At 36.8% G+C, this 19,071-nt stretch overlaps 1 protein-coding gene across 3 annotated transcripts in view; it reads left to right on the top strand.

The window, feature by feature from the left end:
• The window catches only part of LOC107870630 (probable protein S-acyltransferase 19), a 64,946-nt gene extending 46,406 nt beyond the window's left edge, over nt 1-18,540 (top strand). For all 3 annotated transcript variants that reach the window (XM_016717216.2, XM_016717217.2, XM_047413118.1), the window contains one exon: nt 17,109-18,540. In XM_016717216.2, the coding sequence (XP_016572702.1) occupies nt 17,109-18,143 (1,035 nt within the window). In that variant the 3' untranslated portion in view covers nt 18,144-18,540. The remainder of the gene's footprint in view (nt 1-17,108) is intronic.
• The last annotated feature ends 531 nt before the right edge of the window (nt 18,541-19,071 follow it).

The following is a 19,071-nucleotide window of genomic DNA, read 5'->3' on the forward strand; positions in this document are numbered from 1 at the left end:
GCTTGTTAGAAAATAAAAAAAGAACTGTTGAAAAGCTGAAAATTTCAGAAAAAGGTGCAATCTGTCCATTTTTTGTTCTTGGCGGAGAAATCGTTGTTCTTGTTGTAGTCTTGGCCGAATTGTGGTACCTAGATCTAAGTGTTCTCTTGTTTGCTTTGTTGTTTTTAGTGTTAGATTTCTTCTTCTCTAACCCTCTTGAGTCTTGATCTAAAATTGAGCTTGAATTATTGAGATTGTTGTTGTGAACATTGTTGTGACCGTGTGGTGTTGTTCTTGTTGTTGTGGATTTAGTTGGACGTTGGTGTAAATGTTGTTGTGGTGTTTTTGTTGTTCATCACAACCTTCCTCTTGCTTAAACCGAAACACAACACAAAGAGACTAGGCCGTTTGTGGGTGGTTTTGTAGTCTTGGCCATGTGAAACATTGTTGTAGTTGAGTTGGCCATGTGGTTGTGTTGTGGATCTTAGTGGTTGTTGTTGATTTTTCTTGGTGATTGTTGAAGTGTTCTTGATGTTCTTCCCAACCTTCATACCTTGTTAAAATAAAGTGAAAGTTAGATCCAAAAAGGTGAAGGAAAAGGTGTGAGTTCTTTGTTAGTCTTGAAAGACTTACCATCACTCACCAACTAGTCAATCACATCTCAACCACTTTCCATAAAAACAAGGGTCTATGTTTTAAGGAGAAGTACAAAGAAAGTCAAGTCTTCCTTTTTGAACTTTGAAAAAGGATTCCAAGACTTATATTTCCCTCCTTAACCAATTCCCACTAATTCCAAATTGTAAAATTGATCAAGACTTCCAAATTTAGAAAATAAAATTATTGAGAACCGAGGCCAATCACGGACTGCCACGTCACCAATTACTGTTCACCGACAAATTTTAAGCTCAAATTTTGTTCTTCTAGTTTCAATTTGTTGTTCTTTAGTCTCGTTTGTTGATTCCTTTACTAACTTACGAGCTAGAACTAGATTGTAAGTTAGTTTTGAAACCGTTCTTCGTGTTAACTTTCCTTTGTGTGTCTTAATTCTTTGAGTCATTGTAATACGTCCTTGTGTGTTCTCTTACTCTTTGGAGTCTTTGTAAACGTGGATTCACCTCTTAAAACCTCTCGGAGTACAAGCAAGCTTTCAACACTTATGAGATTGAGTGTGAGGGATCCGAGAGGCAAGAAATAAAAAGAGAGAGTGAGGATGTTTTCGTACAACTAACGTGTTTTCTATTTTGTAGGTAATTCCTTTGCCATAATGGACACCATTTTGGCCCACCTTGATGCTATTGCCCGAGAAATAGCTAAGGCCAATGCGGGTCTTGACAAATTGAGCTTGGATATGTCTACTATACTTTGGATTGAGTGGAGAGTCGAAGGAATTCTTGTGATTCTAGTTCCGAAGCTTTACCTCAAACAATCAATCCTCCAAGACCACCACCAAATGACATAGACATAAGCCAAGCCACCAAATGTCCTCCAACCCGAGACCTACATAGGTCAATCCCTCATCCATTCGATACGGGAATAATCACGGATATGGACTTATGGGAGTGCATGTTTGGTCCGAGACTTGGTGTGTGCAATTGAAGTGTAAAAGGGGATCTAAATGCACTAAAAATGAACCAACTTACTTGATGGGCACCTAAGTCTCTAAGGGGCCTTTTGGTCTTTTTGTATTTTATTTGTAACCTGGTTTAAATAAAACATTGTAGGGCTTTTAGACTTAGCTTTTGGATATTATTGTAAGTCTTGTAAGACTTGACACACCATAGTTTGGGCTTGGAAAAGCCACCAACCGAAACTAGGGCAAGATCTAGTGTGGAATCATTAGTGATTGTATTCTGCTTGGAAACGTAGATGCTAGAGAGATGGAATCCGATCTTGTGTTATGTAAGAGATAGGTGAATTGAAGTGTGTAGTGTTAAGGGTTCAAGAGTGGAATAGGCTCTTGAGTTCTTAAGATTACATCTTCATGTAGTCTATTTATCTATCCTTTTATCTTATTGTAATCTTGTTAGTGTTGTAACTTGAATTCGTTTGTTCTTGTGTTTTAAGTGAAGCCGTGACTTGTTGTTCATCTTATTGTTGTGTCATATTGTTATCATCTTGTTGTTTTTATTGTTGTTTTGGTGTTATATACACCATTGTGCCTTGTATTTTTCTTGTCGGTAGCGAATCCGAGAGTGGTCTCCAAAAAGGTCCTCGGATCTTTAAGATTAGTGGATTGATTTGGAGTGTGTTTTGATACTTCCTTGGTTTTCTTGTATCACTCAGCCCCAAGCAGGAATTCTAGCAGCGAGCTCGGGGTCCCGATCCCCGGCTCCCGAACCTCGCATCCTAGCCAGCTGCAAGAGTGAACCTATAAAATTTAAAAACCAATTCAGACTCCACGCACGGAAATGGATCAAGAAAATGAGATTTTGTCCTAAAAATGATCGGTAGCCTCCCACAGATAGGATATAGACGTCTCCAGAATGATTTGACGGTTTCTACTAAACATCGACTCAGTATTAATAATACTAGTGAAACCCAGGCTCTGATACCGAGTTGTCATGACCCGATTTCTTAAGTCATGATGGTGCCTACCTTATTCCATTAGTAGCAAGCCAAGACATTGCCCGGAATAATAGGTAACGGGCTAACAGACAGAAATTAGAAAAGTTAACGTATAATGATAGTGGTAGTAATAGTAAGTGATAACCAAAAGGGAAATATATATAATATATCAAAACGAGAAAAGGAAAAAGAACCAAATGTATAAATGAATTCCTCCTAAAACGTGGTAAGGTCGGTACTAGAGCCACTATTAAAAGATACCTAGAGTACTAGATAGAATCCAAAATATACATAACATATACAAGCAGTCTCGAGAACAAAAGACTAAACTGGAATAGATAGAGGAGGATCAACCTCGAACGACAGTAAGCTCAACCTACTCTGAATCAGTACTGAAAGGTAGGAACTACGTCAACGCCGACTGCTAGTACTCGGATCTGCATCAGGGAAAAGATGTAGAAGTGTAGTATGAGTACCACAACAACGGGTACTCATGTAGAAGTGTAGATGAGTACCATAACAATGTACAGTAGGCATCATCTACCAGCTAAGCTCAATACAAGATGTAATCTAAGTTTGTCAACCGGGATAGAAAGGTAAAACATCTACTAAGCTACTCAAATGTGATAAAGGATTAAGCATAAGCGAGATAGACAATAAATAATGCAGCAATAAAGGCAAATCAAACATAACCTAACTGGGTCCCCATAAGACCGCTAGGCACACTGAAAAAGACAATTAACCTAACCGTACCTCCATAAACCCGTGGGACACACAAGAAATAATTAATGACAATAAATATAAATAATCCGTAACTGAACCCATCCCACGAAATCATAGTAGCCATTCAGATGTGCACCGGGCTTGAATCGACACCAATGGGATGTAACAAGAGGCTATACGTCGGGCTTGAATCGATAGTGGTGGATAATAACTAGAGGCCATATGTCAGGTTTGAATTGAAAATAGTGGGTAATAACGAGAGGCCACATATATGATATACAACAGAACTCATAATCAGATATCGGACACGAACCGGAACTCAGAGGAACCACAACTTTCAGAACAACCGTAATCAATACCAGAACTCCCAAATCATCATAACCAAATGTCGGACTCGAACTGGAACTTATAGTAACCATACCCAACTGTACAATTCAAACCCAAATCATACCATAAAAAATGCCCAAGTGATACCAAAATTCACAATCAATGACAGAAATAAAGTATATGCTGAACCTAAATCGAAACTAAAATACATTTAAATAACTATTCAATAACAACAACAACAAAAAACCAGTGTATTCCCACATAGTGTGGTCTGGGGAGGGTAAAATGTACGCAATCCATACCACTACCTCCGAAGAAGTAGAGAGGTTGTTTTACATAGACCCTTGGCTCAAGACAAACGATAGTAAACAAAGTCATAATAAAACATGAAACAAGATGGATGGAATAACATAAATAAGACATCCACAGAGTAATACCATACACTCACAAACCATTCACTTATCTTGATTGAAAATGGACGAATCCAAGGTTTACAAACTTAATTCCACGTCCTAAAGTGATAGATGCTCATACTAAAAGATTAGATACCAAATTTATTAGAACGGGATCCTAACCGGATAAATAAGGCATAATATATATATATATATGTGTGTGTGTATATATATATATATATATCTTAAATGATATGCGAACTACATGTACTTGTCCAAAACTAGCAAAATAGTACACAATTACCATAAATAAGCTCAATTTAAAGGTTGGGTAAGAGCCTACCTGGACGCCAAAGCTAAAATGTCTCTGCAAAGCCTTCGGATAGTGCCACTAGAACACGAGCTTGAATATAAATATAAACGCCATAATAAAGTAATATAAATATATCATAACTAAAGATTTTATTAACATCAAAATATTTTGGAAAGGTAATAAATTATATTTCTATCAAATGCCAATTTAGATTAAATATTCCATAATATATTTGGTATTACTAAAATTATCAAACGAACTGTTCAAAAATCGAACTATCAGTCCCAGCAAGTCATAAATTACTTGGGGCAGTTAGAAAAGCTCTAGACATCGAAAATGTATGAAAATTCAAAAAATGACCGTAAGGGTCATTACACTTGATGATCACCCAGACTTGAAAGTCGTTTGACTGTACTAAGATCTTGAATCTGTTCTTCCAATAGGAGTAGTGCTATCCATTGAAGTACGGTGGTTTTGTTGATGAGTGTCAGTCTGGCCATTTGATATTTACTCACGTGTGGTTAAGCAACACTTTTAGTAAGACCTGCTCTGATATCAATTGAAATTTAATTGGGTTGGGGGGAGGTTGAATTGAAATCTTTTTCTAAGTTGACTTTAGTATGCACAATAAGACAGAATAAAGCGAGAAGCGTAAATAAATATAAATGAAACACAAAAGATTTATACTAGTTCGGATCACCCGTGTGGTGCCTACTCCAGTCCCCTTGGATAGCAAGGGTTTCCTTCAGATCTTTTCGAAAGAGTTACACTGTATGACAAGTTCTGATTCTTAATCTTTTATTCAAATCTTGTGACACAGCCTTAACTGGTAAAACAAAGTTGACTCGATCTTTTTCTTTTTGTAACTATTGTAAACTGAGAATTACAAAGCTTTGTAAAGACTAAAGATTGAAACAAGAATGATAGTTTCCGGTGAAGTTGCATAAGTGTCTTCTATCGTCAGCATCTTTATAGTCTTCAATACACGTTGTGCCCTTGCTCTAAAAGGCAAACCCAAGGGAGTTCTTTCAATCAAGGATATGATTAGCTTCCTTGATTGATGCTCATATCGTTAGCGCGTCCATATCGCATATGTCTAGGTATTTCATATGATCCTTTTCCTTATTTGGTCACTTTGCCATCTGCTGATTGTTGTTCGTGATTTGCTCTTTGTATATCTTTAGATTCCATTTATTAAGGTCCCTCAATCTTTTCCTTGCTTTGATTTGATTCTTTCCATGATTTTCGCGGACTCCTTTTGTAACGTGAGATCTTCCGGAATTGCCTTCGATCTTGAGAACATCATCCTTGGTCCTGCATGTTTATATTGTTAGTATGTCATTATTAAAACATTTAGTAATTGTATAGTAGCAGGCTAACAAAAGATTCTGATTAAGGAATTCTGTTGACCAAGGGAAAGATGTGAGGCACCTATGGATCCCATGGTTTGAGCACAATCGCTTCGCTGAATCGTATCGGCTAATTGACACTATAAATGAATAAATTTGTAGAAAACACATAAAACAGACAAACAAACAGCGCATTCAAAATAAAAATAAAGTCCAGTCCAGTTATACAGTCCAAAAGAAAAGACTATAGAAAAATAAACCTATACTAGTCTATCCTATCCTAAGACTGTGCTTTACCTAATGTTTCGGGCCTTAATCACGAATCGGCTTCAAATATATAGTTCCTCGGTGATACAAAACAACCCACAAACACAAGATAACAAGATGATAGCAATACTAAGAAACAAGCAACACAAGATGAACACAAGATAACAAAACAACACTAACGATTTTGCAATAAAAGAAAGGGATAGGTAGTGAGACATACACTATTACAAGAAGTAGGAAACAAAGGATGTATCATATACTGGAACCCCTAAGACCAATAATAGTAACACCACACTCTTACTTGAACCCAAGAGGGAATCCACTACTCAAGAACCCAAGTTTCTAGCCAAAATGCAACACTAGTGATTCCACACTAAGTGCTACCCTAGTTACGGTTACAACACACTCTCTCAAGAGATGAGTTCTTTCAATATCAATCAACAACTAACTGTAAAATGACCTAATATTAGCCTACTTATAGTCTTATTACAAAACAAAAGATGAAATGTCCAAAAGACCTTTAATGAAGGGGCGCCCTTGGAGTGTAAGCTAGGGGCGGATTTGGAGTGTTTCCAAGCCCTCCTTCATACGTCAATGTGTACTCCCTTCGGTGGACTTTTGACACACCCACACACGTCCATCTTCATGATCATGCCTGTATCATCCTCTCCATATTGAGAGGAATTTGACCTCAAATTCACGGCTTCATCCCCTTTAATAAGGCACTTCACATGCACCATCATGCGGCCAAACATCTTCTCCACCTTTTTCATTTTGCACCTCGGTTTCTTCTTGCTCCCCATCTTGAGATTTGCCATCAATCTCATCCGATGCAATTCCCATCTCTTCTCTAAGATAATACAATTTCCCCTCTCTAAGGATCACATTTCTCCGGTTTCGACATTCACTAGCCTTGTGTCCCCACCCTTGGCATTTGAAGCATTGAAATCCCTTAGGATGGGAAGGGGGATTCGGTTTACCTTCATTTCTTAGAGGGTACCTTTGTGGAGCCTTGGTCTTGGGTTGGACAGCCTTAGCCTCGGGTTGTTTAGCATCAAATGAGTGATCCGCATCCTCGTGCGAACCTAAGGGAGATTGTCCCTTAGATTTGTAACCCAACCTCTCCTCCCTTTCAACTTCTAATGCCGCTTTGAAGATGCCATCTATAGTGTCAAACTTGTGAAGCGTCATATGTGTAGAAATGTCCTTGTTCAACCCGACCTTGAAGCGTACCATGTCATGACTCACTCGCTCTCCTCGGTGATCAAGCTTCAACATTAACTGTTGGAATTCATCATAGTAAGCCATGACACTCTTGCTACTTTGCCTCAAATTGTACAACTTGGCAAGGAGCTCATGCCTATAAGTTTCGGGTAAGTACCTTTGTCTCATATGGTTCTTCAAGGAGGGGGTTGTCCCTCAATCAATTCATTCCCAAACCTCTTAACATACTCCCACCACGTGTTGGCATACCTTTCAAAGTGAGCTATAGCATAACAACTCTTCTTTTCTTCGGTGAGATCATTAAGTTGGAATATCTTGTCACAAGATGACTCCCATGGAAGATAAGCTTCGGGGATCACTCCCACCCTTGAAAATGGGAAGGCTCACTTTGATAGAGTTGATAACCACATCACTATCTTATCTTGGTGGCAGGTTCCTTGTTGGTCCCATTGACCAACTCTTCCTCGATGCCCTCGGCATCCCTTTTGATCCCTACGTCTTTCTCTCATCTCTTCTTCCATCATATAAGTATCATCATAGACTCCATACCCTTCATGTTCCTCTCAACCATATTCTTCTACATGGACGGGTCGGTTTTGGTGAAGTGGAGCTTGGAAAGGAGGAATTTGATATGGTGGAGGTTGAGGCCTTTGGTTAAAGTGGAGCTTGGATTGGAAAGTTCGGGTTTAGTGGGGGCATTTGGCTACCAAGTCCTTCTTGTTGGACTTGATCTAGTTTTGGGGGAAATGGCCTATTGAGGTCTCGGTTTGGAGGGTAAATGGTAGTTTGACTTGTGGCATTTTGTGGTGGTCAAGAGGATTGAACATTTGATGTAAGGTTTCGGGGGTAATGGTGGCAGAAGTGTTTTGGTCATGTCCATTTGAAGAAACATGGTGAAGTCGAGGAGTAGAAGCACGAGAGTTCCTTCGACTCTCCACACGATCCAACCTCTCACTCAATAATGACACATCCGTTTGCACCTTTTCCCTGCTTCGGTTGAGAGCTTCAATCCCGGCAAAAATAGCACTAAGAACATTGTTATCCACAATTTGAGAATTTGTTCCCTCGGTTTCCATTGTACCTAAGAAGTTACCTACAAAACAACAAACAAGTTAGTTGTAAAAGAAAGATCCTCACACTCTCCTCTTTTTGGATATCTCACACTTGGTCTCACAAGTGTTGAAAGTTGGCTTGTACTCCGCGAGACATTGAGGGGTGAGTTCTACTCTGGATTTCCGTTTGAAAGACTTAAATGAAATCTAGTTCGGACTAGAGCCAAGGGTTTACAACAAACCAAAAAGATAAAAAGCACACAAGGAACGTAAACACGAAGGAACGGACTCAAAACCAACTCACAACCTAGTAGATGATTACTAGCTTGTAAATTAGTATTAGAATTAACAATTGAAACTAAGGAAACAAAGAAACGAAACTAAGAATCCAAGATTTTGAGCCTAAATATTGGTGTGTTGTACGGAAATGGTGACGTGCCAGCCTTTGGTTGGCTGCGGTTTTTGAAAAGTTTTTATTTTCTAACTTTGAAATTTTGATCAAGCTACAATTTGGAGCCTTTTTCACATTCAAAAGGGTTGACTTAGTTTGCACCTTTTGGACAAAACACCTTTTTATGGCTCTTTCCTCTTTGGGTTAGTCTTTCCTTTTGGTAACTAGTCTTTTTGGAGTCTTTTTGTCCCTTTACTTCTTTGGTATATTTTTGGGGGATGTTTCCAAGACAAACACAAGACTATCTCTTTTCCACCTAGTCTTAAGATCAAACGCCACTATTGAAGGTTCTTCTTGCAATACGATATGAAGATTGGTCAAGAACACCAAGAACTATAGAACCTTGAAGACCAAGGTTCACGTTGGACCTCCAAATAACAACCCCTTTTCAAACACAAATCCAGAACAACAATACCAGCAACACACCTTTAAGTTTCGGATCCACAGCAACAAACCAACAACACACGTTTAAGAGAGAGTCCGCAACAACAACACACGTAGAAGCTCAACTTGGATCTTGACTCTATTAGTGTTAGTGTAGAAGAAACTAACGCTAGTAACAATCAAAACACACAAAAGACTCCTAGATCTAGACTCAAAGAGTCGGCCAAGGTATAAACAAGAACAACAACTTCTCGGCCAAACAAGAACAACTATTTTTGTGAGATTTTCTAGTTAATAAGCCCAAGATTGATATTGTAGGAACGAAATCAATCCTTGCTATGGTACCAAATGATACAAAACAGCCTACAAACACAAGATAACAAGATGATAACAATACTAAGAAATAAGCAACACAAGACGAACACAAGATAACAAGAACACCACTAACGATTTTGCAATAAATAAAATGGATAGGTATGTGACATACACTATTACAAGAAGTAGGAACCAAAGGATGTATCAAATCCTAGGACCCCTAAGACCAATAATAGTAACACCATACTCTTACTTGAACCCAAGAGGGAATCCACCACTCAAGAACCCAAGTTTCTAGCCAAAATGCAGCACTAGTGATTCCACACTAAGTGCTACCCTAGTTACGGTTACAACACTCTCTCTTAAAAGATGAGCTCTTTCAATATCAATCAACAACCTGTAAAATGACCTAATATTAGCCTACTTATAGTCTTATTACAAAACAAAAGATGAAATGTCCAAAAGACCTATAATGAAGGGGCGCCCTTGGAGTGTAAGCTAGGGGCGGATTTGGACTGTTTCCAAGCCCTCCTTCACACTTCAATGTGTACTCCCTTGGGTGGACTCTTGACACACCCACACACGTCTATCTTCATGATCATGCCTGTATCACTCGGGGCCTTCCCCGGCAAATGGATACATTTTAGTCAAAACGATAAAATAAACACACAAATAAGCGATTCAAATACAATCCCCAAATCCTAAGTTTGCGTACCCAACCTCGGCCTAATATTACTATCGAGTCGAACATGATTCAGATTAATCAATAACGAATTAAACAAAACCAACTATGAAATTATGAATTAGCCGATTTATAATCTCGAACCCCTCAAATCATATAAAAATCCAAATTTACTTAAAGACAATTTCATGTCGTTACAAAACCATCATTCATATGTCAATTTTAATGGAAACAAACACCAATATCAACAAATCACGACAAATTTCCAGATTAATCCATCATTCAAAACATATCGAAACAGCAAGTATCAAACACACAAAATATTCAACTCGAAGAGAATTTAATTTGAGATGAGAATTGAACCTCTTGAAGTGTGCTTTACAATTAGAATGAATCTCCTGGGATTGATACAACAGTTGGATGACTATTAACGATGAAGATTCGTTGGAAACCCCAAACACCAACCTCAACTGGAAATTCGCTTCGAACCCAACACCGAAACAAGGAAAACCCACCACTAATTTCGCAAACTAAACTTGATAGAAACCTTGTCGACGATCCTAGAAGTTGTCAGTTTTATGGGAGATTCTGAGAAATTCTTTTCGATACAACTCACTTTTCTCTGTTTTCACAGTGTGTGTATTTGTGTGTGTTTTGGTTCCCTCTGCTTGGCGGTTGTAAATCGGAAACAGTGGAGATCTATTTGGTTAATTGTTTATCGTTGGGGATTGGTAGTGGTGATAGAAAATTAAGTGATTGGGGTCGTCGGTTGCTGGGTGTTGTTCTGGTTGATTCCAGTGGTGGTGTTTACTTGGTTGTGTTAATGGAGGTTCAAACATAATGAAAGAAAGGAGAGGGTGTCGACGGTGGTTTCACCGGAGCAACGAGCTCCGGTTATGATCGATGGAGGGAGTATTGTTTGGATGGTGGAGGTTGTTTGGTTGTTGTTTTCGGTTTTCAGGGCGGCTGGTTGATGTTTTAATGGAGCTTCATTTTTTGTTCAACAATGGAGGAGGCTACTCATTCTTCTTCTCCCTCTTTCTCTCCGTTTCTCGTCTGTATATCTCTGTGTATATTGTTAATTTTGGTGGTAATTGTTGCTGTTGTTCGTTGTTATCTTGTAGTCGGGGAGTCGGGAAAACGTGAGGGTAGAGGGGTGAGGTGTATGTGTAGTGGATTGTCCAATGTTGATAGAGTGAGAATGTTTCCAAGAAAGTGGGAGAGGGGTTATTTATACGGTGTGGATAGGTCCATGGTAGTGTGGCGTGGTGGAGATTAAGATTATTTTATTTATTTTCTTGTCTTTGTAAAAGACCCATATGACCATAGTGTAATTTGATTACGATATGCATATGATAACTATGGCATAAGAAATCTTGGTGGGCAAGGCAAAAAGAAAAATAAATAAAAATTGAAAAAAAACTTTTTTTTTGATTAATAAAGTTGCGGCAAGTGGCATCATTTGATTTGCCACTATTTTTTGATTTTCGATTTTCATATAAAGAGAAGGTTAATTAAAACTAACGCAATAAAACAAATATGAAGTTCGGAGGGTAAACAATTACGTGCCTGCAAATATTATTTTTTGGTTTATGAAATTCCAAAGTTTCAAGAATTTCAATAGTAGATATCTTGTTGACATTTGCTTTCAATCAGTGCGATAATATTTCTTTAGCATAATAAATTGCTTAGGATTAGACTGAATTTACTTTTTTGAATTTTGAAATTCTATTTGCTAGATTAGTTTGTTGAGATATTTTAGTTCCTTTGAATTTTTGTTATGCAGATTTTTTTGCATATTATGTTTTTAAGTTGGCTACTTAAATTTGTTTATAAAAAAAAGTTGGATATTTAAAGCCCTCACAAGTCCTACGGCTTAATAAAAATATTTTGAGTCAATTTCCTTCGCTATTAATATTTTTGTTGTTCCTCCATCTCATAAAAAACCAACAGCGGTATCAAAGCTTTCATTGATCTTAATGAACCTGCGAGTTCATTGAAGAAGTACTTTTAACCACTGTTAACCGTACCTATTTCCGATCCACTTTTAACTTGTGCTTATTTTTAACATGTAGGGCTATTATCAATCAATATCAATTCTAACTAACTTTTAACTCTTACTCCCTTCGTTGCAATTTACGTGGCATTGTTTGACTTGGAAAAAGACTTAAAAATTTTTAGTTTAAAACAAATCTGCATATTATGTTTTTAAGTTTGCTACTTAAAGCCGTTTATCAAACAAAAGTTGGATTAAAGCCCTCATAAGTCCTATGCTTGATAAAAATATTGTGAGACAATTTCATTCGATATTAATATTTTTGTTGTCCCACCATCTCTAAAAAACTAGTAGTGGTATCAAAGCTTTCATTGACCTTAATGAATCTGCGAGTTCATTGAAGAAGTACTTTTAATCAGTGTTAACCATACCTATTTCGGATCCATTTTTAACTTGTGCGTATTTTTGATATATAGGGCTATTATCAACCAGTATCAATTCTAACCAACTTTTAACTCATACTCAATTCGCCACAATTTACGTGGTACTGTTTGACTTGGCAAAAGACTTTAAAATTTGTAGTTTATAACAAATCTTAGATATTTGTATGACTATAAATTATTTCATTAAGGGTAAAAGTGAAATTTTAAAGTCAAATTCTTTCTAATTATAGAAATGTGATATTCTTATTGCAATAGACTATAAAGAAAAGTGTGCCACGTAAATTGGGACAGAGGGAGTACTACTTAAGTCTATTTTCCCATCAACGACAAGCATTAGTTTCTCTTTGAACACCCCACGAATTTCATCGACGGAAACTATCAAATTTGGTGAATAAGAATGAAATCATATTTTGAAACCTATGATTCATGAAATGTTGTAATGGATGAACGATCCTTACAAATGAATATTTGATCAAAATGGTGATGATGAATGGAAAAATTCAATAATGGGTTTGTCAGAATTTTCATAACCAAAATGGTGAAAAATGCATGGCTAATAAAGCCCCTTTAGTGTACAACGTACATGTCAAAAAACAAATGATCCTTCTGTCAAATGTATTTACATTAATGTGCTCTAACATCCATGAAGCCTTCAGAATATATTAAATTTTGGAGAAAGGCTATCCCTTGTAAAGCACCTATAATGCTATTTTAAAATTTAAAGAATTTGAAAAAGTATCTTTTTCTGCACGATTTAAGGAAGTTTTTACAATTCCTAACAATGTTATCAAAAATCATAAAAAAAGTAGCTTGGTATATTAAAGCTCCCGCTATGCGAAGGGTTTTGAGGAAGGGCCCGACACTAAGAGTCTATTGTATGCAGCCTTATCTTGCATTTTTGTCAGATACTGTTTTCAAGGCTTGAATTTTCAAGGCTTGAACCCATGACCTCTTGGTCACATGACAACAACTTTATCAGTTACTCCAAGGCTCCCCTTCAAAAAGCATAAAAAGCTCTAAAGGTCTGTTGAAGCTTTAAGCACAAATAAAGTGTGAGCTTTAATGAAAAAAGGCAGAAACGCGAAAAAATATAAATATATATGGTTAGTGCAAGATTAATAATTATAAACATGAATGAAAATTATGTGGCTAACAAAATCGAGAAAAAAAATTATGATAAAATGAAATATCAATTATTTAGTGTCCCGTTTTCAGAAGAAGCTCATTAGCTTGGGAAAGTACTTGTTGGAACCTTGCTCACAACACTAAAGCACAAATTAAGCAAGGAATATCAATTATTTAGTGTCCCGTTTTCAGAAGAAGCTCATTGGCTTGGGAAAGTACTTGTTGGAACCTTGCTCACAACACTAAAGCACAAATTAAGCAAGGCGAAGTGCTCAACACGGTTTGAGCCTTGCTTTCAGGTCTTAAGCGTGCTTTAAGACAACACTAACCCTAAAGGCTCATGCTTGTTAAGGCACCTTCATACAAAGACGCTCTTACCTTATAGAGTCTTCTCTATTAATGTCAACATCGTTTCTACCCCATTTTCATCGAATGCCGTCCCCTTTCAATTTCTCTATTGTAGTAAAAAAGTTCTCCCTATTATCCACTAAAAAATTGGTATTATACACTAAAAAAAAATATTTCACAACATTAGTTTGTTGTTTTTCTAATTTGTGTTCTGTGATTGAAATGATTATTTTTTAAGCAATAAAAAACCCTCAAGAAAGTTACCTCTTGAATATTCGTTTTCTAATTCAAATGGTTGGCACAATATATTTTGGGTAGAAGTGATCCTCACCTTCTAGATTATGTTGTGAAATTTTCGTTTTTTAGTGTATCACATGGATTTTGTCGTGAGATTTTGGGGAGAATTTTTTTACTACAATGGTCAAAATGAGGGGGAACCCCATCTGGTGAAAGTGAGGTAGAAAAAAGATGTTGATATTAATAGAGAAGACTATAAGGTAAGGGCGCGCCTTTGTAATTTGGTTGAAGGCGACTTAACAAACATGAGCCTTTTAGGGTCTATAAAATTTGCCACTAATTGTCACATCAGTGCAGAAAAAGTTTTTTTTTTTTTTAATTTCTCTAAATTTTAAAATAACATTAAAGGTGCTTTACAAGGGATAAACCCTTCTCCAAACTTCAAAATATTCATTTAAGAATGAAGACTCATGCATGTTGTTAGAACATCTTCATTGTAAATGCATTTGGCGGACCCGTTTATTTATTGACATGAAAGTTGCACAATTTAGGTGCTTCATGAGCCATATGTTTTCGTCATTTTGATTATGAAAATTCTGACAAACTCATTTATTAGATTTATCCCTCCATTATCACCATTTTGAAATTTCTTACAAACACTCCATGCAAATCATTTTACACATTAAAGCATTTTCAAAAGAGCTTTCAGACAAAACAAGGTTATTGAGGGTGTTTTATGAGCAAAAAACCAAAAGAAAGATCAATAGTGAAAAAAATGTGCACGTTCAAAAAAATTCAGCACCAACAGCTTAGCAGAAATTGAGAAGTTTTTAAATATTGCAGTAACTAAAGCAAAGGAGGCGTATTGAAATTTGCTTCCAATTTCAAATTTGCTTCCAATTTCTGCAATGATATTTGAAACTGATTACTACGGTAATATTTTTATTTATCATTATAAGTTGCTTATAATTAGAATGAATCTACTTTTTAAATTTTAAATTTCTATTGGATATACTTTGTTGAGATATTTTAGTTATTCAGAATTTTTGTTATGCAGATTTTCTGTATATTATGTTTTTAAGTTGTGGCTATTTAAGGACCTCCTACGCTTAATAAAAATATTGAGAAACAATTCCAATCACTTCCAATATTTTTGCTGCTCCTCCATATTTTAAAAAAACTGCACATCTGATGATGATTCCAGAGTTCACATTAGTTTGTTGGGTGGGTTGTGTTGCCACACAAGTAGCCAATCGTTTGGCTTCAGAGGCCTCTACCCAAGTTGAGAAAGGAGTGCAGTAGTTGGTGCGTGATTGCCATTTAACTATCCATTTTAGATGGATGATGAATTTTGTTGATCTGAAAATCCCTTGCACTATTGCTTTAGGGTCTGTTTGGAAAGCCACCTGTAAGCCACAGTTTGGAAGATATCTTGAGAAAAGGTTTTAGCACCAGTGTATCCTATATGTACTCAAGTTTATTCGAAGTATCCCAATGGTGTAACGCCGTCGACTTCTTGGGAAAAAGGAGGAATTACTAGGGTAGTAATTACCAGCCTAGTAATTACACAACTTATTAATTACGATGACTTATTTGTTTGTCACTAGTATACCGTTTGGTTGTAAAAGTGTAATAACATGGTTATATTAAAATTTTTAAAGTGAAAGTTAATTATTTTTAAAATAAAAGTTAATTATCTAAAATTAAAAATTTATATTAGAAAAATAAGCGCTTTTATACATGATATTAAATTAAATATTTAAAATCTATATTTTCTTTTGAAAAATATATTAATTAATAATCATATGTTCTAAACTAATATTATAAAAAGATAATTGATATATATTTTTCAAATTCATATATTTAATCAAGTTAAATATAAAACTAAAAATACAAGATTTCTAAGAATATCATAAATCCATGTTTGACAAAAAGAGTAAATTTATAAATATAATGTCATACAAGTAGTAAAATATTTGACAAAAAGATAATCTATCAGTCCTAACTAAAAAATAAATGGTTTGCAATGTAAATATCAAGCCAGTACCACTAAACAAATGAAATTGAAAATATAACATTAGTTTTAAATTCAAAACAAAAAAGTTAATATAATACTCTTAAGTCAAATTTCAATATAACATACATAAATATGATTTAGAAGAGAAGAAAAACACAAGTCTATAACCTTATTCAACAATGAATTCTACTTTAATTTAAAATTAGAATACTAACAAAATTATGCGAAGTGAAAAAAAGTAAATTTAAAAAATAGATAATAGGAACTATCGCTTGGAATTACATGAAGTAAAGGTCGGGAGTGTTGAAGATGAGTTGGATTGGAGGGTGGGGAGGACACAATCAATGTGGAATGACACTGGTAAACTTATTTACCTACTTTTTAAAGCAACTTATTCCCTAGACAAAATATTTCCAAAACGTTTGACCAACCGAAACGAGAAAATTGGAAAACATTTTCCAGAACTGCAGCAAAGGGTTTCCTCCATACTGAACACACCCTTAGAATTTTGCTGGTGGACCAAGAAAACTAAGAAAAATGTGTAACTGATTCCAGTTAGATCAAGGTGCTAAGTGCAACAAGAGAGATAGAGAGGGAAGGAGGGCATGCTGCAGTTGAGCAACAATGAAGAAATGTGTTCACCTTGAGTCACGTATTTCTCAGAGCTCCGCTAATCATTATCATATGACTATGCTATAACTCAGATTCTGCTGTTAGTTTGAATTTGAATTGTTTTTTTTATCAGAGTTGGATGAGTACCTATTGGTCAAATTGCTCGCAGTTACTCCATATTTTTGTTGTTCTAATCTAAAAAACTTTCCCTTGTTTCTGCATATGTCAGTTATTCAAATATAAACTGTAATCTCCAAATGAACTCTGATTTTCTGAATTGTCACCCTGCATTTCAATTGATGACCAGGAAGAAGTTGCACCGCAGTTAGAGCCTGGAATGATCCCATCAACAGTTGATCCAGATGCAGCTGGGTTTGAAAAGGGGAACAAGGGACCTAAGAGGCCTGTGAAGATTAGTGCATGGAAACTTGCGAAATTGGATTCCAGTGAAGCAATGAGAGCTGCAGCAAAAGCTAGAGCATCCTCATCTGTTCTACGTCCTGTTGATAACCGTCGTTTTGATCCTGAATTAAGTTCCAGTGAGAATATGAGTATCAGAAGCAGTCTCAGTGCTGATACCGGAGGAAATAGGGATATGAGAAATGAATTAAAGAATTCACTTGCTCCTAGTCAAGGTAGCCGAGATGAGTATGAAACTGGAACTCACAGTGTCAGTAGCTTAAGCAGTCCCGGCCATGTGCATGAGTCAGTCACATTAAGCCCTCTCCCACAAGCTCAGAGTCTTGGCCATCTGAATACTGGCATTGTCCCAGAGAGGGCCCGAACTTCTCGGGCTGCACCCCCTAGTAATAACAACCTCCTCTTACATTCTTCAGGATTTGATGAGAAAATCATGCAGAGGAATAGTACAACTGATCCGTTATTGCTTTCAGCTGCTGCTCCTGCAGCTTCTCTGCTCAGAGACATTAAGCGAACATCTGTTGTTTGGGACCAAGAAGCTGGAAGGTATGTGTCTGTTCCAGTATCAGCTTCAGATGCTCGTACAATGCCGCTTATACAAGGTGGATCATCAAATCCAAATGTTGTATCTGCTAGCAGTGACAAGAGGCCAGCCCCTGTTCCCCGAGAACCTTCAGAGACTCCTGCAAAGCCTCTGATCGAGCAGTCGGAAAAGCTAATGTATACTGGAGAGTCCATATTCTTTGGTGGTCCACTTTTGCGCGGTCCTATTAAGGATTGGCCGAGAAATGAGAGAGCCTCTGGTTCCAAAGATAGCCAAGAAAGGCTGCCATTTAGTTTGCCTCGTGAATCCAGGTTTACAAGGGATGCGGCCTCCCATCAGCTTCCCGTGTTCATTCCTGGTGTCTTTGAGTCTAAGTAAAGCTTACAGGACTACCAGTGAATGTTCTTTTTTCATTTGCCCCTGCAATGCAAGGCTTCAACAGAAGAAACCCCTCGAGCTATAGCTGGTTATGGTCTTGCAGGAACCTTGCAGTCTGTTGCATCCACTCCGAGGTTCCAGTGGTTTCTTGATGCATTGTCTAACTTAACACGGCAGAAAATGAATGTAATGTGAAGGAGATGCACTCCTTGGATCCCTGTTGAACCTTTTCTCTGTACAATTGAAGCTTGAACGGGTAGGGTGGGTTTGTCTAGCAATTTTGCGATGAGAATGGCCAGACTATTACCTGCATGAGTGCATTTTGGTTCTTATTTTGAAAAAATTGCAAGGGGTGCTCCATTGTACGCCTGGTGTTTAATATTTCTCTGTTTTACCCTACTGGCCTACTGCTCCAAATCTTCTTTTTTCTCCTTCCTCCTGCGCCTCTCTGTACTATAGCATTTTAAACGTTCTTGTGGTCTTCGTCGTTCAATAAGAACGAACTTTGCTTGTTATAGTGTTGGCAGTTTGTTAAATATTCTCCCTGCTAACTTTGTAAGAAAGACGGGGAAACAGATATTTGAGAGTCACCACCTTAAATAAACCATAAGGGACGCATTTGACTTGAATATCAAGAAGGCATGCATGCATATATATTATCATTAAATTTAGAAATATTTAGGTTTGTTGTAATTCAACAAGGAGTACGGAGCTTAAAGACAATTTTTTTAATTAAAAGTTTTCAAGGAGCAATAAAAATGGATGAGAAACCAAATGGGTAAAGGTGTGAGGATCACCCACGCCTTATCCCAAATTTTTAATGGTGCCGTTTGTGAGATTTTTTTTTAGGGTAAGGCGGGACACTGTACACGCCTTATATATACATATTTTATAAAATAAATAAGGAAATTAAAATTTTGTTAAGAGT

Source organism: Capsicum annuum, chromosome 5, assembly GCF_002878395.1.
Source record: "Capsicum annuum cultivar UCD-10X-F1 chromosome 5, UCD10Xv1.1, whole genome shotgun sequence".
NCBI lineage: Eukaryota > Viridiplantae > Streptophyta > Magnoliopsida > Solanales > Solanaceae > Capsicum > Capsicum annuum.